The sequence below is a fragment of the Sturnira hondurensis genome, unplaced genomic scaffold, assembly GCF_014824575.4.
Source record: "Sturnira hondurensis isolate 20B ecotype Veracruz unplaced genomic scaffold, ASM1482457v3 Scaffold0004257, whole genome shotgun sequence".
NCBI classification, from domain to species: Eukaryota; Metazoa; Chordata; class Mammalia; order Chiroptera; family Phyllostomidae; genus Sturnira; species Sturnira hondurensis.
This window is the reverse complement of record NW_028076888.1, coordinates 1,485,762-1,501,958: the sequence shown is the minus strand read 5'-3', so window position 1 is coordinate 1,501,958 and position 16,197 is coordinate 1,485,762. Positions and strand designations below refer to the sequence as shown.

At 55.1% G+C, this 16,197-nt stretch overlaps 1 protein-coding gene across 1 annotated transcript in view; it reads left to right on the top strand.

Moving 5' to 3' along the window:
- PADI1 (peptidyl arginine deiminase 1) overlaps positions 1-14,950 on the top strand; it is a 28,632-nt gene extending 13,682 nt beyond the window's left edge. The window contains exons 8-16 of the mRNA XM_037045092.1: positions 131-234; positions 1,245-1,368; positions 1,768-1,872; positions 3,012-3,163; positions 6,747-6,891; positions 7,689-7,782; positions 8,904-8,983; positions 9,616-9,741; positions 12,085-14,950. Coding sequence (XP_036900987.1) covers positions 131-234; positions 1,245-1,368; positions 1,768-1,872; positions 3,012-3,163; positions 6,747-6,891; positions 7,689-7,782; positions 8,904-8,983; positions 9,616-9,741; positions 12,085-12,318 — 1,164 coding nt within the window. The 3' untranslated portion in view covers positions 12,319-14,950. The remainder of the gene's footprint in view (positions 1-130; positions 235-1,244; positions 1,369-1,767; positions 1,873-3,011; positions 3,164-6,746; positions 6,892-7,688; positions 7,783-8,903; positions 8,984-9,615; positions 9,742-12,084) is intronic.
- Positions 14,951-16,197: the final 1,247 nt, after the last annotated feature.

Below are 16,197 nucleotides of genomic sequence, written 5' to 3'. Positions count from 1 at the left end.
GGGTAGGGGCTTCGGGGCTTGGAGGGCCAGTTTGGAGATCCCAGGACGTCCTGCTAAGGGCGGGAGGATCTTGAAGTCTGATTGGGGCTCCTTGCAGGGCCCACTGAGTCCTCGTTCCCCCTCCTCCCAGACCCTGCTCCAGGTACTCATCTTCACGGATACTGTGGTCTTCCGCGTGGCCCCCTGGATCATGACCCCCAACACCCAGCCCCCCCTGGAGCTGTATGTGTGTAGGTGAGGCCTCGCCCCTCCTACAACTCTCCCACTATCTCTGGAACCTCGGAGATGGGACCAGAATGCTGTTCTGTGGGTGACCCCTCACTCAGACCGTGTAGGTTCACTGAGGCCCCATTTGCCCTCGGCAGCTGAGGCCCCAGCTGAGGTCTCTGACTCACCCTCCACTCCCTCTTTCTCCGCTCTATCCTGCCTGCAGCAGGCCCGGAACATTTGGGGTTGAGTCGAGTCAACAAGCCCAGGCCTTGTTCAGGCTTCCAGTAGCTGGGGGACCCCTGGCCTTGCCCTGATGTGGGTGTGCTTCTGGGTCTGCAGAAGAACGTGGGAACCCAGACTTAGGGTTCCCTGAGAGCCCTGGCCCATCCCAGGTCCCCAGCCTTCTGCCATTTCCCAGAATTCCTGTCAGGCCCCTTGACAGCTAGTGAGCCTGGACTGGCCAGGCCACTCCAGGCCCCTGCATCAGAGGTCAGATCAGGGGAAAGGGTCGCAGCTGGCTGGGGACACAAGACAAAAGGCAGGAAAGGGTGTGGCCGACCAGGTTTGCTGTGCCTCCCTGGGTCCCACTCTGTGCCGGTGTTCAAGAGAGAACTCTTTCTTGCCCTGTGCTCACCCACCCCACGCTGACTCCTTTGTATAGGTCAGTCGGGTGGAATGGGACTAGAAGGGCGACTTCTACCCTAACCAGTGAGGCCTAGTCCTCGAGTCACTTCCTCCTTGGCTGTGTCTGGTGGCTTCAATGCCCCACCTCTGGGATCTGTAGCCAGTGGATTGCCCGCCCCCCCCCCGCCCCCCGGCCCCCCCGGCCCCGACTTGCACCTAACACCTGATGTCATCCAGGGACACTATCTGGCTCTGTCATAGCCTGTAAGCCTCTCTAAGGCATGGACTGTGTTTGAATCCCCACCTCCTGGGGTCACACAGCCTGGCACAGATTAGGTCAAGGCCACCCCTGCCTCCTAGCCCCGTGGTCAGAGGCCGTGCTCACCCTCCCCGCTCCCTGGGTTTTGCAGTGTGATAGACCCTCATGGCTCGAATGAGAAATTTTTGAGGAAATTGTCTGACCTGGTGTTGAAAGCCAACTGCAAGATGATCACCTGCCCTTGGATTGAGAATCACAATGACCGCTGGATGCAGGTGGGTGCCGGAGCAGATGCTGGGAGAGTGCGGTGGCCCAGAAAGCCTGAGCCCTGCCCCTCACCTGGCTTTGGGAAAGGGGCCCGCCAGGTTCCTAACCACCTCTAGAAAAGCCAGGCCACCTGGGCTCCAGGACTCAGGGTGGGGGTGTGTCAGGTTAGGGGACGCTCCCCCACTGCCTGCATCACCCCAGTCTCTCCTGCTGCCCCCCAAATGCCCTGGTCCCAGAGTACTTTCCCAGCTGGGGTCGGAGAGACCTCACCTCCACCTCAGTTCCCTCAGCCTCTAGATTCTGGGGAAAATCTGCTGCCCCCACCCTGCCCCAGGGCTGCAGGGGTCACCTTGTCCTGAAAATCCATGCCGAGGAGGACACCCCTGTCTTTTTGTCTCCCTTCCCAGGACGAGATAGAATTTGGCTACGTGGAGGCGCCTCACAAGTCCTTCCCAGTGGTCTTTGACTCCCCCCGAGACAGAGGGCTGAAGGACTTCTATAAAAGGGTCTTGGTATGTGGCCAAGGGCAGAGTGGGAAAGCCCTGGGTGGCTTCTTCTATAGGACCCCAGTCAGTTTTGCCTGGTCCCAGTCTTTTAGGGGGCAAAAGAACACAGGTGGTGGGCTGTGGCAAATGGGGTGTCAGTAGGAGGTTTGGGTTAATATGCAAATGACATGCAAATCTCCCCATGTTCTGGAAGGGGCTGGCTAGCAAAGTCTACTTTGGGGGACTTTCTCCCCGCCCCAGGGGGGTCGACAGAGGGGTCAGCCCTGGGGAGGTCCCCAAGGCTCTTGCTTTTATGAGCCAGGGTAACAGGTTTTCTGAACACCTACTGTGTGCTGCAGGGCATGAGCTTTTTCCTCACACTACTGCAGCTCTCACGACTGTGTACTGAGTTTCAGGCACTGTCCCAGCTTTACAAGGTTACTCATTTAATCCACGAAACACAGCTAAAGTCCCTCTTCACTGAGACTCAGAGACGTTAAATTACTTGCCCAAGGCCACAGCTCGGTAGGGGAGGCGGCAGGATGAAAAACCAGCGAGGCTGCCTGCATCACCCCTGCGCTTATCTGCTGGGCTAAGCTAGACCCATCCTAAAGCTCGGGTCTCTGCCTGTTTACTGACCCCCATGCTCCCACGGCCCCAGACAACCCCAGTGAAGGGACAATGAGCTCTGCAGGCTGGGCCTCAAGGAGTTGACCTGGCCGGGGCATTTTTCATGAATTCTCCCTCTTTACCATTTCCTGTCTTCTACTTTCTTGGGTTTAATTTACTGTTTTTTTGTTTGTTTGGCTTTTTTTTTTGCTAGCTGGAAATGGAAGCTCAGGTTTTCAGTGTTTTCTCTCCTAACACATGTGTGGAGAGCTAAGCAGTCCCTGCCAGTACGGTCCCACTAGCCCTGAGCGAGTTTTACTGTGTTGCATTTTCACTGCCTCTCAGTTCAAAGTACTGTCTAATTTCCACTTTAATCTTGTCTGTGACCTGTGGGTTTTCCAGAAGGGCGTTGCCTGCTTCCCAAACACTTGGGGGTTTTCTTGTTACCGTTCTGCTGTTGGGGGGTCTGTGAAAGGTGAACAGAAGTTGTTCTTCTCTCTTCCAATTCTAATTGACCCCTCCTTCTTGGGGGCGGGGTCTTGCTGGTCCTCCCCTAGGGTCCTGACTTCGGATATGTAACCAAGGAAATCCCGCTCGCTGGCGCCTCTGGCCTTGACTCCTTCGGCAACCTGGACGTCAGCCCACCGGTGACGGTGGGCGGCAAGGAGTACCCCCTGGGCCGGATCCTCATTGGCAGCAGCTTCCCCAAGTGAGAGGCCAGGGCGGGAGGGTGGCGGAGGGCACAGGACGCCCATTGCAGCATCCACCCTGCCACTCCCTCAGGATGCTCTAGTCTGAGAAGTGGCTTAGCTTCCTGCGTGAAATCTTAGAATCACAGACTCGGAGTCCTAGAATCGTCGATTTGGAAGGTCACAGAATCTTAGGGGAAAACTCGAGCTTAATTTAACTATGTATATGTGCATAGGAAGAGGCCCCGCATAAAAAGCCAAATCTCCAGCATCTTTAGAAAAATCAGAAGAGTGGGGGAGGAGATACGCGATCCGCTGCAGAGGGAGGAGTAGCTCTGTTACCCTCTTCCTGAAGGAGGCCAACACATCTGCTGTCCTAGCAAAGCTTGAAAGGGCCAGGGGTTTGCATGGGCCGCAGGTGAGTGAGCGGCTGGTTAGGACACCAGGGCAGAAGGGCCTCAGAGCCTTCAGGTGGTTGTTCTACTTTGTGGAGGAACCTGGAAAGAAGAGGCACAGGCTTTGGGATCAGATGCACCTGGGTTCGAATCTGGGCTCTGCCCCTTACTAGTGATGTGATTTTGGGTGCATCAGATAACTGGTGTTTACTGGAGTGCCTGGCACATAGTAGGTGCTTGATTAATTCGTTCAAAATGATTTAATGCATGCCTACTATGTGCTAGGCACTGTTGAAGGTACCTGGGATACATGATTCAATTAATGAGTTATTTGTTTTAATGCTCCATGCCTCAGTTACCTCAACTGTAAAATAGGCCTATTAAAAGTCCCGGTCCTAGCTAGGTCACTGGCATTACCAGGGAGAAAGGATTCCCGTTAACCGCTTCCGAATACTTAGGCATTGTCTAGCTCTCCCCATAGCAGTGGGTCTGCTTGGAAGGAGGTTGGAACTCACTGGACAAAAATTATTGATCACTTACCTGCCACGAACATAACACTTTACCCAGCTTTCCTCATTAAATTCTGACAACACCCCCATGAGGTTGGGCGGATTGTTATCCCCATTTTACAGAGGAGGAAGTTGAGGCTCAGAAGAGTGCAGCGAATGTGCTCACTCATGCATTTGCTTACCACTTTGATAAACAGTCGTTGAGACCTCTGACAGGCCAGGTCTGGGACCCAGTGCTGGGGCTGAAAGACATGTCTGGAGGCTTGTGGACTCAGAGTGAGGACCTCAGCTAGGATGGTGTGAGGTCTCCAGGGGGCTGTGCCCCCACTCCAGCAGAGGTACTGTCGGAATCCAGTTCTCCTCTTTGGGCCCCAAACTAAAATGTAACACCAGGCTTCTGTCCTGCGTTCCTGTCTTGGCTTCTGGCCGCAGCAGGGAACAAAACAGACAATCCATGTATATTCCAGCAGGGAGGGACAGATGGTGAGAGAACGTAATAAGTAAGGAAATAGTCTAGCATGTTAGGTAAAGAAAGCCTTGGTGAGAAGTTGACATTCAATCAAAGCCTTGAAGGAAATGAAAGGGTTACAGATGTGGCTATTTGGGGTGTAGGGGGGGAATGTGTAAGGGAGTGGAAACAGCCAGTGCAAAGGCCCTGAGGCAGGAGACAGAGGACAGCAGGGAGGCCTGTGGGTCTGAACAGAATGAGCAAGGAGTGGATTGGGGGATGAGGTCCGAGAGCTTTGCAGGTCGGAGTTCAGATCATGGCCAGAGCCTGCTATGTATGTGTATATCATAGGTCATCATGAGAATTAGACAGGATAGTTATCATGAGGAGCCTTGGGCAGGCACACGGTGCTCTCAGCGAAAGCCCCATCCATCCTCTGCATCTTGGGTTCTCCTAGCTCTGCACTCACATTTACAACGACCTTTGTGCAATTCTGCCTCCTGGTGGTGGATTTAATGTAACGCAGAGACCAGGGCTGAGGCCTCCCAGGGCTGAAGTCCTCTGGGCGGTGGTGGAGCCTGGGAGCGAGGGTTTCAGACCATCCAGAGGCACGCTGCCCCTCCTCAACCTCGTTCATCTCTGATTCCTGCCACTTTCTGCTCCTAAACAATTTCTAAAGTCTAACTCTCTTCCACCATCTCACTGTGTTTTAAGAAATCTTTAGAAATTGCTGGCACTGTGTTAAAATAACAGAAATACAAAAAAATTATTTTCTACTATCCCAGTCCCCAAACCAGAGCAGTATTGCCATGTGTCTCTGCTTTTTGGGTCTTCCTTCTAGTCTTTGTCTATGGCATATTTGAGTTATATAGACCATGGCCTCTCACGTAGCTCTTCCGAAGAATTAATATCATCCACTAATGTTTTTTGAGCAACTATTATGTAAGAGGTACTGAGTGGCTATAGAGGAAAATCCTAGTCATCTTGGAGCTTGCATCCTAGTGAGATGCCCGACAATAAACAAAACATAAAGTGTGCCAAGTGGTACCTACCATATAGTGTAGACCAAAATAAAGCTGGTGAGGGGGTTGAGGGATTGTTGCAATTTCAAATGCCTCATAGTGGAAGAAGGTAATGTTTGAGTTAAGCTTGAGAAAAAGTGAGGGACTAAGCCATGGGGGCATGGACAGCCACTCTTAGTTACAAGAACAGCATGTGCAAAGGCCCTGAGGCAGAAATGTACCTGGAATGTCTGAGGGATAGCAGGAGGCCTGCAAGGCTGGAATTGAGTGAAGAAAAAGGAGAGTGGTGGGCATGGGGGGTGGTCGTTGGGCTTGGTGGGGCCATGCAGGTCCTCGTGAAGACTTTGCATTTTACAGTTAGTGTGATGGGAATGGAGTGAGGGTTTTGTCCATAGGAGGGATGTGATCTGACGTATTTAAAAGCCTCCCCCTGGTTAGACTGCAGAGAAACCAGGGTGAACACAGAGAGAATGGGGAAAGGGACAAGCCACTGGGATTATTTAGGTGAGGGAGGAGCCTCCGGCCAGGTGCTGGCAGAGGAGGAGCCTGGGAGAGGCTGGACTGTGTTCTGTTTGAGGTAGACTCGCCAGATTGGGTGCAGGCTGGGGGAATTCACCCACACGTCCTTAAACTGACAAGGGAGGGCAAGGAATGTGATTCCTCCTTTTTTTTTGGTGAAACGTGTTGAAAAACACCTCTATGCGTATGTTTGCATATGGTTATGTGTGCCAAGGAAAGTTAGAAAGTGCCCAACTATAATCTATTGTTCTGACTTGGGACAAGTCACCCCTCTGAATCTTTCAGTCCTCAGCTGCCTCACCTGTGACATAGGGACATGGTCTTTGCCTGAGGCCCCACCAGAGTCCCTGCATGCACAGGCGGCTTTGGGCAATGTCTCCTTCCTCACAGCTCTGGGACTCCAGCCCCTGCTCCCCTGCCCCCTGTCCCCTATTCTAGGCCACCTCAGCCCCTCCCTCCGCCTCTTGCTCTGCTAACGAAGGGTGGTTTGAACTTGCTCTGACTTCATTTCAAGAACCACAGACTGAACAGGGCAGTGGTTCTCTTGCACGTGAATCAGCTAAGATGCTCGTCAAAGTGCAGACTCTACATCCTCAGAGGCACTACACCTTCAAAAGCTCTATGACATGGGAGACTTCGGGGCCCTGAATCTGACCCCCATGCCCACAGGCCACCATGAGCTGACAGCCGCTCTCTCCCTCCCCTGACAGGTCAGGTGGGCGGCGAATGGCCAAGGTGGTGTTTGACTTCCTGAAGGCACAGCAGGTGCAGGCGCCCGTGGAGCTCTACTCGGACTGGCTCGCCGTGGGCCATGTGGACGAGTTCCTGAGCTTTGTGCCCACCTCCGACCAAAAGGTGTGCCCCCCTCCTGCCTGAGCCATCTCTGCCCTTGCCTGACCGGATGAGATAAAACAGGGAAAAGCTGCTTGGAACCAACTCAATACCTGTATCCACAGTGAGCTCAGAGTCAGAGCACCCTTGGGGCCAGCGTGCATTCATCTTGGAGGGCTTCTTGGAGGAGGTCAGGGTTCAGGTCCGGAGGGTACTTGTTCACTCACTCTCACACTTACCGGGTGTTTCCTCTGATCCACACCTCTGATTCCAGCCAAGACCCGGGTGAAATGTCACTGATAATGATTAGTAACATTTACTGAGCACCTACTATGTGTACATGCTTTAATTTATTCAATCCACATGAGGTGGGTACTATTATCATTGGCCCCATTTGCAGGTGAGGAAGCAACACAGGCTCAGAAAGGCAATTAACTGGTAGGGTTAAGATTCAAACGGAGGGCTCTGGCCCAATATGTCACCCATGCAGCTCCACTGCCTTGCAGTGTGGGCAGGGAGGGCACAGCCCCCAGGGTGCCAGCAGCCTGGGAGGGGAGGCTGAGTTCCACAGGAACGAAGTGGAGAAGGGTCTCCAGGCATGGAGGGGGCCATGGACAAAGGCCTGGAGGCGTGGACCAGCGTGGAGAGCTGGGTGGGGGGCTTGGTGCTGAGAGTTCTTTGTGGCCGGTGGGCAAGTGTGATGTGCAGAGGGACACCCCATGCGTGGCCTGGTCCCTGAACTCCAGCCTCTCCTGAGTTTGGGGTCTCCTGCATCGAGGGGGAACCTGTGCACTGAGCTACTCTTCCTCCCCCTGTGCCAGGGCTTCCGGCTGCTCCTGGCGAGCCCCAACGTTTGCCTTAAACTGTTCCGAGAGAAGAAAGAGGAGGGCCACGGGGAGGCAGCCCAGTTTGACGGTGAGCACCAATGACCCAGGCCCCTGCGTGGACGCTGCCCTCTCATTGCCAGCCCTGCGTACCGCTGATGCCCTTCCTGACTGTGCCCCATTCACAGGCCCTTGGTCAGCAGATCTCTGAGCTCAGAGCCCAAAGTCACAAATCCTCCTGACTCCCCAACATGGGAGCTAAGGATGAGGGCTCTTTCTTTCTTGGGCCAGGAAAGGAGAGCCCAGAGAATGGTGATCTGCCCCAGGCAGTGGCAAGGGAGTGACCTCCTCCATCAGGTGGGCGGTTCCTGGCCACACCCCAGGAGAGGGAAAAACAGGAAGCAGTGAGCACGCCCACGTGCCAGTCTGCTTCGGGCGCTTTCTGTTCTGGCTCCTTTGAATCTTCCATGCCCCTCTCCTCGTCTCTCTTCACAATGGAAGAGACTGAGATACAGAGAGAAATGGCTTTCCTGGGGCTATGCGGGGCGGGGGGCGGGGAGCAGTGGGGCTAGGGACTCAGGAGAAGAGGGCCCAGAAGCCAGATGGGTGGTCAGGGCCCCTCTATGGTCCTTCCTGTGGGATCTGACAGACCCTCCCAGGGCCTGGTTGGCTCCCTTGAGCACCTTCCCCTTCCCCACCACAGACCTCAGTGCTCTCTCTCACCTGAGGGATGAGCATTGTAAGGCATGTGGGGTAGCCTGTAGCCTGGATAGACCAGGGTTCAAATCCTGGCCTTGCCATTTGCTGGTTGTGACATGACTGACAGGTGGGTTCTGAACTTCTTGGGGCCTCAGTTTCTTCTCTGAATTGGGGGGTGATAATTAACCCTGCCTGGCATTGGCTTAAAGGTTAATAATACATTTAGTGGGGGGCCTGGAGCAAGGTGGGTGTCCAATAATGGTAGCTGTACTGAAATTAACAGGTCCTGTGCCCAGTCCCTTCCCAAGGGGTCTATAATCCATCCCCAGGACTTACCTGCAGCCAGAGCTTGGTTCCTTCAGGGTTTCTGATCTCTGGCTTTCTGTATCCTTGCTTCAGACCCTGGCACTGAGGTGTGGGGAAATCCTGGCCTGGATTATGCAGCCCCAGGCCCGAGTTGGCCCCAGGCAGTTCTCCCTGAGCCAGGTACTGTCTTGTCTCTTTCTCTTGCAGGGGTAGAGCACCAGGTGAAGAGAAGCATTAATGAAATGCTGGCAGACAGACGCCTCCAGAGAGACAGTCTCCATGTACAGGTAAGGCACAGGCTCGCTGCCTGCTCTTGGGGGGTCCCCCACCCTCCAGGGAGAATAGCTGGGGTGGGTGTGAGGGGTTCAGCCCTGAGCCTTTGACTGTGCTGGGGGCCGCTAAGACCTGTAAGTTGGTTACCCACAGTCTGATGGAAGAGACAGAGCCAAGCCAATGTGAGGAGGGGGCTCTTGCCCTGCCCTTCCTGGGGAAGCCTGGTGAGGTGAGAGAGATGGAGCCCTGCCTGGGGAGTTGGAGTTGGGGGGAGTCAAGAAGATCTAGGGGAGAGAATGGGTGGACTGGGGTCTCAGGAATGGGCAGGGCTAATGCCTGTCACATGCCTGGTGAAGGGAGCTCCTTGCTCCTCCCCACCTTCTCCCGAACTGCCGAGATGGGCTGGAGCCTAGGCCTCGCTGTGGCCGGGACAGTGTGGTGTAGGAGCACAGACTTGTGGAGCCAGAATGCAGGTCCAAACCCCAGCTCCACCATTTCCTAGCTCTGTGCCCTCGGGCAGGTTACTTGAGCCTCAGTTTCCCCGTCTGGGGGTAGCAGTGGCACAAAGATCAAAGGAGCTAATGGGCACAGAGGCTGTGCACAGTGGGCACTCAGCAAGCCTCAGGTCCTCACTCACTCCCCGCAGAGCTGCATCGACTGGAACCGGGAGGTGCTGAAGCGGGAGCTGGGCCTGACGGAGCGGGACATCGTGGACATCCCCCAGCTTTTCTACCGGCAGGGCCCCTACGCAGAAGCCTTCTTCCCCAACATGGTGAGGGCGTGGGCATTCTTTCTAGTTGCCGGACCTCGCAGGGTCCTGGTGGGGAGTCAGCTGGGTGTCCAGAGAAGAAATGCTCGCTGTATAGTGTACAAGGTCAGAGGCACAGAGGCCAGGGCGGCTTGTACACCTCCTCAGTGTGTATGGGCTTCCTGTGCAAATACAGACCATCAGTGGTTCTCAACCTCAGGCCATTCTGTCCCCTGGGGGCAACTGGATTGCCACAATGAGGGGAGTTCTCCCAGCGTACAGTGGGTGGAGTGTAGGGATGCTGTTAAACACCCGCAGCGCACAGGGCAGCCTGCGCAGCTAAGGGCATCGTTTCCTCCCAAATAGAAAGGGAAGCGTGGTTTGTTCCATATGTTTCGGGCTTCCATTTCTGGGGCTCCTGAGTCGGGCAGGTGGGGCAGGCGGTGGCCACTTCTCTGGCTGTCATTAACCCAGGCAGCTGACAAGCCAATGAGCAGATTGTGAGCTCACCACCGTGGCCCCTGGGAGGGGCCTGAGCGATACTCTTGGCACGGTCCTGGCCAAGGCGCCCATTATTCCCTTGGGAAAGGATGTAGGGATCCCTGTCCCCTACCCACTAGATGCCAGCAGTACCCGCCTTGTTGTCACAGCCAGGGGCAAAGTCGCCCCTCATCCAGAACCACTCCTCTGGGGCAGTGCTGTTGGAACTTTCTGGGATGACAGAAATGTTCTGTGTTTGCACAATATGACACGGGAGCCCCTGAGCCACATGTGGCTGCTGAACACTTGCAACGAGGCTGACCAACAGAATTTTTACTTTTCTTCAATTTTAGCACTCACATGTGGCTAGCGGCTGCCGTACTGGACAGTGAAGTTCTAAGGGGCGACCAGCTCTGGCTGAGGGTTGCTGGCAAGGCCTGAGTGGGAACCCATGACCTTGGTCAGCCCTCCTCTGGCTGTGGCATTGCTCACACCCGCTGGAAGCTTGCTCCCCAAACCACCTCCCTCTGTGGGAACCTCCCAGTCTCAGTCCAGGCCCTGCTGAAGCATCCCAGACTGTCCACACTGGAAGGGTCCTTAGGAAATGCTCAGTCAGCCCCCTCATTTGTCAGATAGGGGGAACTGAGGCTCTTAAGAAGAGTGGGTGACTCGACCTGAGGTCCCCAGTGAGCAAGTGGGCCAGCCTCCGGTCTCCTGAGTCCTCATCCAAGAGGAAACCCACCTGGCCTGGCCCTGTACCAGGCTCCTGGCTCTTCCCCCTGCCCTTAGACTTTCTGTTGCCCCATCGTAACCCAGCATGTTCTGGCGTATTGGTGAGCAACTTGGTAGTTCAGGGCCAAGGCCATGGGACTGACCCCCCAAGACCCTCCAGCCTCGTGTTGGTCGCAGCCTAGATGGCTCTGCAGGGTGGACTTAAGAGTGAGGGGATAGGGCTTACAGAAGTCACAGAGGCCCGGGCAGTGCCCCCACCACGCCGAGATGACCCAGTGCTACCTTCCAGACAGCGGGTCCAGAATGTCCCCTTAAACACCCAGGGCAGCTCCTCTGACTGTCAGTCTGGGGCTGAGCTCTCCCCTGAGAAACCTTTATGCCCTGCCCTGGGGAGACTTCCCCTCCCTGGCTCTAGGGTCCTGAGCCACGGCCCCAGAGAAGGAAGCAGAGATGCCACTGGGAATAAAACCCCTGGTCCCTCGTTCCAACCCCTGAGCCCCAGGCTGCGAAAGTTCCATATTCCGGCAGAGGATAAAGAGTATGAATTTTGATGTGAGTTAGACCCAAGCCAAGTTTTAGTCTCTGCTTTCTCTGACTGTGTAACCTTGATCATGTTACCTAACCCATCCACATCACAGCCTCAGAGGAAGGCCTCGAGGTTCAATGGCGATACATCTGGCCCATAGTAGTTGCTCAATAAATGGTGATGATATTAGGGCTTCGGGGTACAGCTGAGCAAGCCAAGCTCACTGCCCCAGCAAGGGCCATCACACTGTGGCCCTTGTAAACCGTGTGTGTTTGTCATACAGGTTTTTGACAGATGATGGTAAAATCTTGTTCTAACCAAGTTGTTAGGACAACTTTCTGATAGATGGAAGAAAGTGTTAGAGTGTCTAATTCATATAAATTTCCTGTGTGTTATGGACAGCCCTGCCAGCCGTTAACCCTCTCTTCCAACCATGACTCTATTTCTTCTTTGCTGTCATAGACCTGTGTTCTTGAATCAGCCCCAGCCCTGGTGGCCCAGGGATGTGGGCCAGGGACGGACAGGCCCTGGGGATGGGTCCACCTGAGCCACAGGCCAGAAGGAGCCCACATGTGTAGAGTGTCCCAAGCCAGCCAGGCCTTCTCCCTCTTGCCTTCTCTGTCCTGCAGGTCAACATGGTGGTGCTGGGCAAGCACCTGGGCATCCCCAAGCCCTTCGGGCCCATCATCCACGGCCGCTGCTGCCTGGAGGAGAAGGTGCGGGCCCTGCTGGAGCCGCTGGGCCTCCACTGCACCTTCATCGACGACTTCTTGTCCTACCACAAGCTGCTCGGGGAGGTGCACTGCGGGACCAACGTGCGCAGGCAGCCCTTCTCCTTCAAGTGGTGGCACATGGTGCCCTGAGCCTGTCCCCTCCCTGGCGTCCTCTTTGCCCACCTGTCGGGAACTCCGCCAGAGTGAGAGCAAGGAACCTCTTCCTGGCCTTCATCCTCTTGGGGGAGGCTTGGGCACCTCCCCAAGTGCCTGCAAACGTGCTGGCCACTGTGGGCACTGGGACACAAGGATAGACACCACACAGCCTCACCTCTGGAGTGGCCTACGCAGCCCAAGAAGGTCCAGCCTCATTCTTTCCTCTCCTCCTCTCCGTCCACAACCCCTGGAGGTTCTGCAGAAGACCAACAGCTCTGGCATGTCCAAAGTCACGCGTGGACCCTCGGGATGGCTTCCCTTCTGTCCTGGCAGGCCCTTTGCGTTTGTGCCAGGAATGGGACCCAGGGAGCCTGGGCTCTTGTGTGAGGGCCCTGGTGCCTCACACCAGAGCCACCTGTGGCTCTCGTAAGACCAGGAAGGGGGCCCCCGAGGCTCCTTCTTTCCTCGTCTACCTTCTCCTGCAGGGCACCCCCAGGCTGTGACCCCCCCAGCACCCTCAGCCATGTTTACATGGGTAAAAAAGGACAGGGGAACCCAGCTTCAGAGGGACTGCTTTGAAAAGAAAAAAAAAGCCACAAAATCCCTTTAATACCCGACTCTGTCCTCAGAAGGGTGCTTGTTATCTGTTTGGGAAGCCTCTAATTAGGAGTGCTGACTACTTCCGGCTCCAAAAGGCTACAAAGCCAAAGGGAAGACAGCGAAGGAAGGAGGGCCCAGCAGGAGCAGGGACGCCAGGATGGCAGAGGAGGCTGGGGCCTGGCTTCTGCGTCTTAGGGCTCCTGGGCCTTGGATTCCGGACCCTGGATGTGAAAGCAGCTGGCTGTTCCAGATGTGGCAGGGAGTGGGGGCCCAGATGTTAGAAGAGGGTGGAGGGCCATTAGGTTATCTCTGCAGGTGAGGTTTAATTTCCTTTAATAGTCTGTAATTATTCCCCTTCCTTCTGCAGGCAGTGGGAGGGGAAGGCTCACCTGGTCTCTCTCAGCAACTCGAGACCTGGAGTATAGCTTGGGTTTCACCTTGTGAGCAAACCCCCGTGACAGCCCTGTGTCCCCTCCCACAGAAGGGAAGGTGGAGCTGCCACAGGGGTTGGTAGTCCAGCCCCAGGGAGGGGGGTCACTGGGATGTGCACAGGCAGGCAGACTTGGCCAGTGCAGGGTGAGAGGCAGCCCTTGCCCCAGACAGGTGCGGGCAGCAGGGAGCAGGCGTGTTCTCTTTCTCCCACTGCTTGTGGGAGCCTTCACCTTCTGGGTTTTCAGTGGCCCCTGGTGAGACCAGATTGAACTAGCTGCTGTTCCACTCGATGGGCCTTCGAACACTTAGTAATGAGATGCTTCCGTGTAAACCCAGCCTAGGAAACTGATCAGAATGGAACTGCTCTGGTGTAAGGCGACGAGGGCAGTGTACCTGAATCCTCCCCTTCCAGAAGGCTCTGTGGAACCCCATTTGCAAGCCCCTGGTCTAGCTGCTCACTCCCTGGTCATAATCAGGAGGAAATCTAGACTGCATCAAGAAGAGGAGGAAGATCTTCAGGGGCTGAGGGTGTGCGGCTGGGGTTGGGACTCCCCAGGGACAGGACAGAGAGGGGAGGGGGCATTGCAGAGTGATGGGGAGAGTGGGGCGCAAGTCTTCTCAAGTGGCACTGAGTGTGGGAAGTGCTAGAATTGCTGCCGGGGCTGTTGGGGGACCCTGATATCCCCTCTGACAATGTCCTGGGTGACTGGTCACCTCCTTTCCGATGAATATAAATGTCAACATGCATTTCTTCAAGTGGCTGCCTCCTTCACTTCTGTTTGTTGGGCTGTGGGGAGGAGGGGAGAAAGCGTCACCTGCCATAACACCAGGCCCTTGGCTGGACTTCCGCTGGCCCTGAGCAGCTCCCACCCAACTGGGAGAGCCCCCAGGAGCAGTGCCAGGCAGGCGGCTGACTCATCAGCATGGCTGGCACAGGCCCAGTGCCCTGCAGCGAGTGCCCTGCTGAGATGGCTATCAGGGGAGGGTGGGCCCTGCCTCTTCCTTTCTTCTCCCTTCCAGGCTATCTCCTCTGTCTCTCAGAGGGCAGGGTGACTGGGCCTATTGGCAGAGGTGGGAGAATCCCCAGCAGGACTGGTGCTGAGGGCCACAAACCACTGTGATTCCCTCTCATTTCTGCCTCCAAAGGCACTAAGTTACTCAGTGGCTGATTTTGGCGGTCTGAAGTGATCGCCCCTTACATCCTACACACTGGCTGCTGGCTCAGACGGCACCCTTTGACATCCACTCACTCATTCACTTTATTTTAGCTTTTGCTGTGGACTAAGAGGCAAAGACTTTTTGCCATCAGTCATCCACACTTTAGTCTGAATAAAGCACAGATCTGTTTCTAAATGCTGGTATCAACTGGGAAGAGGTAAAGGCATGTGTGTGCTGCCAAAGGGAGATTTGGGGCTCTGAGTGGGAGGCTGGTCCTGTCCTCCAAACACAGCAGGCCAGGTCCCCAGGGAAGGCCACCAGTTTCCATGTCTGTTTCCCAACTGTGCTCACAGTGGGCTCAGGAGATTGTCTGGGGCTTCCTCCTGAGCCCCAACTCTTACCCAGAGCTGAATCTGCCACCAAGCCATTTTATAGTTAAAAAGAAAAAAGATGGTGCTGTCCCTGGACTCAGCTGCCCAGTTGGAAAGAACTTCTCCCCGGCTGCCCCAGAGGTTGGGGTATAGGAGCACCAGTCTTAGTCCTGCTGAGGTTCTTGAACTTGGCAAGTGCTTCAGCTGGGAGCCCAGAAGCGGGTCCTGGTCCCCACCTGCCTCAAACTGTCAGCCCACTGGGGAGGAGGGAGAAGACCTCTTTTTGGCACCCTCCGAGCCTCTGCGGGCAGGGTGTGTCGCTGCTCTTACCTTTGCCAGGGCTGGTAATCAGCCACATTTTCTGCAGACGAGGAAACCAAGACCCTGAGAGAGGGGACAGAACCCTCGAGGCCACATAGCCGTTCATGGTGGAGTCTGGATCTGAACCCCAGACTCCTTACCCCAGAGCCCTGGCTCCTGCTGTTCCAGGCCCCTAAATGTTCCCTCTGACTCCAGTTTCCCCACCGGCAAAGTGAGTCTTTGTACTCTGACGTTCTGAGCTCCCCCTGGTCGGAGAGAGTTTTCAACCTCATTTCTTATTCCTTCCAAAGACTGTTGTATCGATAATGATAATGACAACAACAACACCCAGAATAAAATAATGCCAAGCTCTGTACAGCTCTACCCACGCTGTCTCATTTAGCTGCACAACCAGCCTTTATCAGATGTGAAAAGTGAGGCACACAGCAAGTAAGTGACTCGCCCCAGGCCACTCAACCAGGATGTGGCTGAGGTAGGGCTGACATCCAGGCCTGCTCACAAAATTCCCCACTCTTTGGAACAACGCTGGTGTTTCTCAAAGTGCATCACAATTCTTTGGGGGTGCTTGTGATAAAAACCCAGATGCCAGGCTGTATCCTTAACCTGCTGTATCAGACTAGGGGCATGGCCCAGGAATCTGCATTTTACCAACTCTCCTACTGTGGTAGAGAAGCTCCCCACTAAAGCGTATCATCTCTGAAAATGCAGGAAAAGGGGGTGAGGAGAATGAATGCGGGAAGTGAGGAAGGGATCCAGATCAATACCACACATCTCTATACCTGCCCAAGGTCCTGGTGCCCTGGCTAAATAGCCTGTATCGACTTGTTCCCCTTTAAAGCCAGAAATTAACTCCCTTAATGCTGGAGTGGGAGCAACAGGTTCATATGCAAATGTCAGTTTTCTTCCAGCCAATCCTGAGCTCCTGGCTCTGGGAAGGGGCTGGGCTTCCAGAACTGCAGCCAATCAGCTAGCACTCCAGGATAAAGGGGCA